The 8,627-nt window shown below is 41.6% G+C and overlaps 1 protein-coding gene across 5 annotated transcripts in view; it reads left to right on the forward strand.

Annotated features, from left to right (window-relative positions):
• The window catches only part of NDUFAF6 (NADH:ubiquinone oxidoreductase complex assembly factor 6), a 22,227-nt gene extending 17,003 nt beyond the window's left edge, over nt 1–5,224 (forward strand). For all 5 annotated transcript variants that reach the window (XM_007532187.3, XM_060195969.1, XM_060195970.1 and 2 more), the window contains 2 exons: nt 1,005–1,061; nt 3,903–5,224. In XM_007532187.3, coding sequence (XP_007532249.2) covers nt 1,005–1,061; nt 3,903–4,031 — 186 coding nt within the window. In that variant the 3' untranslated portion in view covers nt 4,032–5,224. The remainder of the gene's footprint in view (nt 1–1,004; nt 1,062–3,902) is intronic.
• Nucleotides 5,225–8,627: the final 3,403 nt, after the last annotated feature.

The raw sequence follows: 8,627 nt of genomic DNA on the forward strand, positions 1-8,627 counted from the left end.
GGGACTCGAACCTGGGTCCTCATGCATTGTATCATGTGCACTCAACCAGGTGCACCACCACCCGGCTCCTCTTTCTTTCTCTCTTTCTTTCTTTCATTCTTCCTTTTCCTTTCTTCCTTTCTTCCTTTCTACCAGAGCACTGCTCAGCTCTGGCTTATGGTGGTGCAGGGGATTGACCTGGGATTTTGGAGCTTCAAGCATGAGAGTCTCTTTGCATAGCCGTTATGCTGTCTACCCCAACCCCCAGCTATTTATTTCTTCAGAGCTGTTATCACAGAGCAAGAGGGTCAGTGTTTATTATAAGGTGTTATGAAGCAATTGGAAAAGACTAAAGCTAATATGTAAAACAAACAAACAAATATCCAGAATTCTTCATATAACTCTTTTTCCTGATTCCTAGAACCTTAGGAAAATTAATTTTAGGGCCTGGGGAAACAGCATAATGGTTATGCAAAGAGACTTTCTTGGAGTCTAAGGCTCCAAGGTCCCAGGTTGAATCCCCAGCACCACCATAGGCCAGAGTTGAGCAGTGCTCTGATCTCCCCTCTCTGTAGCTCTCAAAATAAATAAATACATAAATATTTTAAAAAAGAAACGGAAAATTAATCTTAGGACCGGGTGGTGGCACACCTGGTTGAGTACACACATTACAATGCATAAGGTCCTGGGTTTCAGCCCCCAGACCCCAGCCCCCGGTCCCCACCTGCAGGGGGAAAGCTTTGCCAGTGGTGACACAGTGCTGCAGGTGTCTCTCTTCCTATCTTCCTTTCCTCTCAATTTTCTTAAATAAATAAATATAATAAAAAAAATTTTAATTAAAAAAAGAAAACTTAATCAGCAAGAGATGAGTTTTCCCCCCTTTTGAAAGAGGCCCTGGTTATGTTCAATGGCTAGTGTTGTTTTTGTTCAAGTTCAGGGGGAGCGTGTTTATTTTCAGAAGTATTTTTTTTATAGTTATTTATATTTCTATTATAAACTTGTTTCCTTTTGTCTTCCTTTTTTAGGCTAGGTCCTTCCACAAAAGTGTTCCTGTGAAAGCGTTTCCGGCTTTTCTTCAGACAGTAAGTAGACTAACAGAGAAGGCAGTATAATCAATGGTGCAGATGTACTTGAACCTTCTGCTTTATAAAGTGCCGTTCTTCAGCTGAGAGTCTTATGTTTCTGCCTCCTTCCCTTGCGCAGGGTCCCTTTGGGTAATAGTCATGCCTGTATCTCTTAGGGGTAAAGGGAGGGGAAAGTGACTCCTTGTCGGCACCACTGCAGCCAGATAGCATTGCTTTGAATCTGCATTGTTGCTTGCAGATCACCGTACCTTAAATTCCTTCATCACTGTGTGCCGTGGTTTACTCACAGAGAAACTACCCTGTAGCGTTGTTAGGGTACTGTAAATACTAGTTATTTCTCTGTTACGTTTATTATTATTATTATTATTATTATTCCCTTTTGTTGCCCTTGTTTTATTATTGTAATTATTGTTGATGTTGCTGTTGTTGGATAGGACAGAGAGAAATGGAGAGAGGAGGGAAAGACAGAGAGGGGAGAGAAAAATAGACACCTGCAGACCTGCATCACCGCCTGTGAAGCGACTCCCCTGCAGGTAGGGAGTTGGGGGCTCAAACCAGTCCTTCTGCTTTGCACCACATGTGCTTAACCCGCTGCGCTACCACCCAACTCCCATGAAGTTTATTTCTAACTTGTGAAAATAGCTACCTACCTTTATTATATTGAGCCTCCATAAATATTTTATGATGTTATATATAATTAATCTTACTGATAGATAAAACACTATCCATTTAATTGTGCTTTTTCTAAAAAATATTTTACTTTTGGGAGTCAGGCAGTAGCGCAGCGGGTTAAGCGCACCTTTGGTGCAAAGCAAAAGGACCGGTTTGAGCCCCCAGCTCCCCACCTGCAGGGGAGTCGATTTACAGGCGGTGAAGCAGGTTTGCAGGTGTCTTTCTCTCCCCCTCTATGTCTTCCCCTCCTCTCTCTAGTTCTCTGTCCTATCCAACAACAACGACATCAACACAATAATAACTACAATGACAGTGGAAACAATAAGGGCAACAAAAAGGAAATAAATAATTTTTTAAAAAACCTAAAAAAAATGTTACTTTTTTTCATGAATTATTAGGTAAGTAAGTATAATTGAATCTTTGTTTATCTCTGTGAAGAGAGAGAAAGAGAAAATATTGCTCAGCTCTGCTTAATGGTGGTGCTGGAGATTGAACCTCAGGCATGTCAGGCGTACCACCTCCTGGCCCCAATAATTTGCTTTTTTTTGGGTTTGTTTGTTTTGAAAAGTAGTATGTTAACATTTTAAATATGAGAATGGAAAAGAAGAAATAGAATCGTCTCATAACGTCATCTTTTGCAGAGATAATATCTGCTCATCTTCCTAGATTTTTTTACATTCATGTAACTGCACACACACACACACACAAACACACACACACACACAGAGAGAAATTGAGAGGGGAGTGAGAGACAGAGAAGGAAGCGGACAGCTGCAGCACTGTTTCACTGCTTGTGAAGGTTTTCCCTAGGTGGGAACTGGGGATTTGAACACTGGTCCTTGTGCCCTGTAACATGCTGCTCTACTGGGTGCACCATGGCCTGGCCACCACATTGATAATTTTGTTGTTGTTACTACTGAGGCTTCACTGCTCCTGACTGACATTTTCAGATTAAAAGAGAGACAGAGTGAGGGAACACCACAGCATCATAATTTCCTCTGTTGTAGACGCACGACCCAGATGAGCTATTTTGCTGCCCCCAGGTATTGATACTTTTTTTTTTTCTTGCCTCCAGGGTTATTACGGGCCTTGGTGCCTGCACCACGAATCCACTGCTCGTGGAGGCCATTTTTTTCCCTTTTGTTACCCTGGTTATTTTACCATTGTTGTGGTTATTATTATTGTTGTTGTTGCTGCTGGATAGGACAGAGAGAAATGGAGAGAGGAGGGGAAGACAGAGAGAGCGAGAGAAAGATAGATACCTGCAGACCTGCTTCACCGCCTGTGAAACGACTCCCCAGCAGGTGGGGAGCCGGGGCTCGAACCGGGTCCTTGTGCTTTGCGCCACGTGTGCTTAAACCCACTGTGCTACCACACGATCTCCGCATTGATACTTTTATAGGGCATGTTGGTTAGAATGTTTGTTTTTTTTTTTTAGAAAAAGAAACCTTTCTTGTTTCTTCTCTAGGATCACACACCTGTTTTCTAAAATTTATCATACCGCGTGACTTAGCTGTATATTAATTTTACTGTGGCATAATATTTCATTGTGTGAGATATTTATCTTTTACTGTCAAGGAAGTTCTGGGTTATTTCTGAGATTTTACTAGGATAACATAAAGGAGCTGTGCATATCCATGAACATATCTCCTGTTGTACATAGAAGGCTTTAAGAAATAGATACTGGGGGTTGGGCAGTAGCGCAGCAGGTTATGCACAGGTGGAGCGAAGCACAAGGACCGGCGTAAGGATCACCGTGCCGGCTCCCACCTGCAGGGGAGTCGCTTCATAGGCGGTGAAGCAGGTCTGCAGGTGTCTGTCTTTCTCTCCTTTCTCTGTCTTCCCCTCCTCTCTCCATTTCTCTCTGTCCTATCCAACAATAACGACATCAACAATAACTACAACAATAAAAATTAACAAAGGGCAACAAAAGGGAATAAATTAATATTAAAAAATTAAAATACAAAAAGAAGTAGATACTGAATTTGCATGCAGACCATGTTTGTGAGTGGATAGAGAAGAAATCTGGAAGAAAATGCAGTCCTGAGGGGCCAGGCAGTGGCTTGAGCTATTTCTCCCTACCAGTAAAATAATAGCTGATGCATGCGATGTTCTTTAATTCTTAATAATTAGATAATCATTTTATGACCTCTCTTCTTTTTCCAGGTTGCTTTGGAGAACTATTTAAAGAAAATTCAGCAAGTGGATTTTGATATATTCCACCCATTTTTACAGCAGAAGAACACACTACTTCCGTTATCTTTGTACATTCAATCATGGAGGAAAAGATATTAAACGAGTCTCATGGTGATATTAACTTACAGTTATTCACCTTACAAATAAGAAGGAGTCAAGATTCTTGTTGAGAAGCAACCGGAATTGGCTGTTGATTTAAGGAGAAAAGACTTATACTGTGTGGATGTGAGTGACTCACAGGGTAGAAAAGTTTCTGTGGGGCAAGACCAGTGCCCAGATCCTGCCTGTGTCACCACCAGCCCTCCTTGGGAAATCTCGTCTCCAGAGGGAGCACCATCTTAGTTGTGCTTGTTAGGAGGACCAGTGTCTGCCTCCAGGAGGCAGCAGAGTGACGGTGCTTGGGAAGGCAGAGGGCGGGGCTCCGGCACTGAGCAGCCAAAAGGCATCCACTGTGGCAGGTCAAGGAGAGTGCTGGCTGGGTATTAGCTACTTAACATTTCATCTTTACAACCCTGTGGAAATAGGGTGTGATGATAAAATACCGTCTTGACTGGCAAGGATTACAGCCTTAATTTGACTTGGGCAGATTTGAAAAACTTTGACCTTTGTGTTATCTTCACTGCTTCACATTCTGTCGTGATAATGCTGAGTGTCTCGGTAAAATGTACCCAGCAAAGTGAATCTCAGTGTAAATGATATGGCACTGTATTGAATGTTTAAGGGAATGCACTTCATTTTTCAAACAAACAAACAAACAAACAAACAAACAAAAACAGTTCACTCATTCAGTTTCCCAGTGAGAAGCTCCGTACTCTGTGTTTTCATCAGTGTTCTCATTTGCTCTAACCCCAAACCCTATGAAGTCAGGTATTTTTAAAAAATACTAAAAAAATAAAATAAAATTATACATAATATTACAAAACAATTTGCTTGTTTGCGTTGCTGGTACTTGGCTGGTCTGGTCTCTGAATGGGTTTCTAGCTTCCAAGAGTAGGATGATACCATTCTCTCTTCTGGCTTCTTTAGTGGTCTTGTCTACTGCCCACTCATACACCTGCTCTGCCTCTCCTCTCCCCTTCTCCCTGTCTGACACTATTGCTCTTCTCTCTCCTTCTTTTTAACGTTCTTTTAAAAATGTGTTATTGTGGTGTGGTCCAGGAGGTGGCGCAGTGGATAAAGCATTGAGGTTCTGAGTTCAATCCCCGGCAGCACATGTACCAGAGTGATGTCTGGCTCTTTCTCTCTCCTCCTATGTTTCTCTTTAATAAATAAATAAGAAGTTATGAAAAATATTAATATGTTTATCTATTTGTTGGATAAAAACTGATGAATTGAGAAAGTAGCAGCAGAGAGGGAGAGAGACACCTGAAGGCTTGGGTACTGGGGAGAGACACTTGCAGGTGGGGACCATCGGCTCGAACCTGGGTCCTTGAACACTGTAACGTGTGTGCTTAACCAGGTGTGCCACCACCCAGCCCCCTCTCTTCTCTCTACTAGAACACTTCTCAGCCCTGGATTACAGTGGTACCAGGGATTGACTTAGGAGCCTCAGGCATGAAACTTGTCTCTCTTTAGCCTTTGGTTTCTGCTATGAATTGATGCTGCCTTAAGTGTGAATTAGTAATGACTTAAGTTAGAAGATATTTGCAAATGAAACACAAAACAGAGCTGCTGGGGTGGGAGTGTAAAAATACATTGTCTTATAAATCGGGACTTCCTGACACTGAAGAGGCTTCCTGCTCTCTGGCAAGTAGAAATTAATACATGTGTAATTGAGTGGATGTGCAATGTAGTTGTATATATTAGTTTACTCTTAGCTGAAACTGATTCTCAAAGAACATCTTGTTAAATTCTTTTGATATCAGCGTTTTAGCTTTTCCACAGTGACTGGTATTAGGAAGTGGAACCTATTTCCTCTTGAGATTCTAAATCGTCCAAGGTTGAAGAGTTCATGTGAGATAGTCATTGTTAGTGAGCATTGTCTGTGGGTCTTCTCAGGTTAAATTTGGCAGTGATTAGCTGCTAAGCATCTTGGTTCCTGTCTAAGGTCTTACAAAGAAGGGCTTAAAAACTCAACTGGATTACTAAATTCTTTACTGGCTCAGAAACCTGTTTGCTATTAAGTAATTTCAAAATATTTTCTGAGCTTTAAATTTTAAGTTTTAAATTTCATATTTAGAGGTTTGAGTAAACTCAACTTTCCAGTTTCTTAGAGATTAAGATGGTGTTTTATTGAGTAATATTTATTATATTATTGATTTCCTGGCATAAAAGTTACTTCCTGTGGTCCGGGATGTGATGCAGTGGATAAAGCATTGGGTTCTCAGCCATGAAGTCCCGAGTTCGATCCCCGGCAGCACATGTACCAGAATGATGTCTGGTTCTTTCTCTCCTATTTCTCTCTTGAATAAACAAATAAATTCTTTAAAAAAAAAAAAAGTTACTTCCTTAGTGCCAACAGTATTTTTTTTTTAAATTTTTTATTTAAGAATGGATTAATGAACAAAAACATAAGGTAGGAGGGGTACAACTCCACACAATTCCCACCACCCAATTCCCATAACTCACCCCCTCCCATGATAGCTTTCCCATTCTCTAGCCCTCTGGGAGCATGGACCCAGGGTCGTTGAAGGTTGCAGAAGGTAGAAGGTCTGGCTTCTGTAATTGCTTCCCCGCTGAACATGGGCGTTGACTGGTCGGTCCATACTCCCAGTCTGCCTCTCTCTTTCCCTAGTAAGGTGTGTCTCTGGGGAAGCTGAGCTCTAGGACACATTGGTGGGGTCTTCAAGCCAGGGAAGCCTAGCCAGCATCCTGGTGGCATCTGGAACCTGGTGATTGAAAAGAGAGTTAACATATGAAGTCAAACAATTTGTTGAGCAATCATGGATCCCAAGCTTGGAATAGTGGAGAGGAAGTGTTAGGGAGGTACTCACTGCAAACTCTAGTGTACTTCTGCTTTCAGGTATATATTTTGCAGTAGTTTATGGATACGTGTGCACATAAGCTCTCTCTCACAGAAACTGGTGTATATTTAGGTTATGGGACTTTGTTAGAAAGTGAACTATCTGAGATGAAATTAGAGTGTACTATAAAAGGAAAGGTCTCACCCGAGTAATGAAGCTGAAGGGTTGTCATTCCACACGTGAAGTCTCTGGATACAGCCTGAGGTGAAGCATGTTGAGGTGGCAATCGTTGCTTTGGTTAGGTTGTGGTCGGCAGATGCAATATTATTTGGTTTGGATTGGGAGATGCATATGGGAAAGTGGGCCCTATCCAAGGGTTCCAGGACTGGGGGAAGTAGGGGCTCTATAGTGAAGATGTGAGGTTCCTGCTGTTTTAGGGTTCAAAAAGACAATCGGTAGTTAATGTTATCATCACATTATTTGTTAATTGGGTTAACTTTGAAAAGTCCTTTTGTTATGGTTTGCTGTACAGTATCCAGTATCTTGTATATAGCTGTGCTATTGGATGCTTCTAATCTACTTGGTCTAGGCTTTTGAGAGAGTCCGCATATCAAATACATAGCCTATATATTAAAAAGATTCAGTTTGTCTTTTGAGAAACTTTGAGACATACAATTGATTTCCCCCTCTCATATTAATTAACTACTGATTTATATGTCTACATTTTGCTAGGAGTGTACATAAACACCATTCCCACCACCAAAGGACTGTGACCCATCCCTCCCGCCCACTCCCACCCCCCACTGGCCCAGGAAGCTACATGTCTACCCCTCACCACTGGGTTTTTACTTTGGTGCCCTACTTACAATTTGATCAGGTCCTTCTTTTAGTTTCCCTTTCAGATCTTCATAGTCAGCTTCTGTTGATGAGTGGGATCATCCCATACTCATCTTTATCTTTCTGACTTAGTTCACTTAACATAATTCCTTCTAGCTCTGTCCAAGATGGGTCAGAGAAGGTGGGTTCATTGTTTTTGATAGCTGCATAGTATTCCATTGTGTATATATACCACAGCTTTCTCAGCCACTCATCTGTTGTTGGGCACCTGGGTTGCTTCCAGGTTTTAGCTATTATGAATTGTGCTGCTATGAACATAAGAGTACACACCTCTTTTTGGTTGGGTGTTATGGAGTCCTTGGGGTATAACCCCAGGAGAGGAATTACTGGGTCATATGGAAGGTCCATGTCTAGCCTTCTGAGAGTTTTCCAGACTGCTCTCCACAGAGGCTGTACCAATTTACATTCCCACCAGCAATGTAAAAGGGTTCCTCTGTCCCCACATCCTCTCCAGCATTTGTTGCTGCTGTCCTTTTTGATGTATGCCATTCTTACAGGAGTGAGGTGGTATCTTAGTGTTGTCTTAATTTGCATTTCTCTGACAATCAGTGACCTAGAGCAGTTTTTCATATGTTTGTTAGCCTTTTGGATCTCCTCTGTGGTGAATGTTTTGTTCATTTCCTCTGCCCATTTTTGGATGGGGTCATTTGCTTTTTTGCGGCTAAGTTTGCTGAGCTCTTTATATATTTTGGTGATTCGTTTCCTGTCTGATGTCTGGCATGTGAAGATCTTCTCCCATTCTGTGAGGGGTCTCTCTGCTTAATAGTTTCTTTGGATGTGCAGAAGCTTTTCAATTTGATGTAGTCCCATTGGTTTGTTTCTGCTTTAGTCTTCCTTGCAATTGGGTTTGATTCATCAAAGATGTCCTTGAGGTGTAGGTGGGAAAGTGTTTTAC

Source organism: Erinaceus europaeus, chromosome 8 (genome assembly GCF_950295315.1).
Source record: "Erinaceus europaeus chromosome 8, mEriEur2.1, whole genome shotgun sequence".
NCBI classification, from domain to species: Eukaryota; Metazoa; Chordata; class Mammalia; order Eulipotyphla; family Erinaceidae; genus Erinaceus; species Erinaceus europaeus.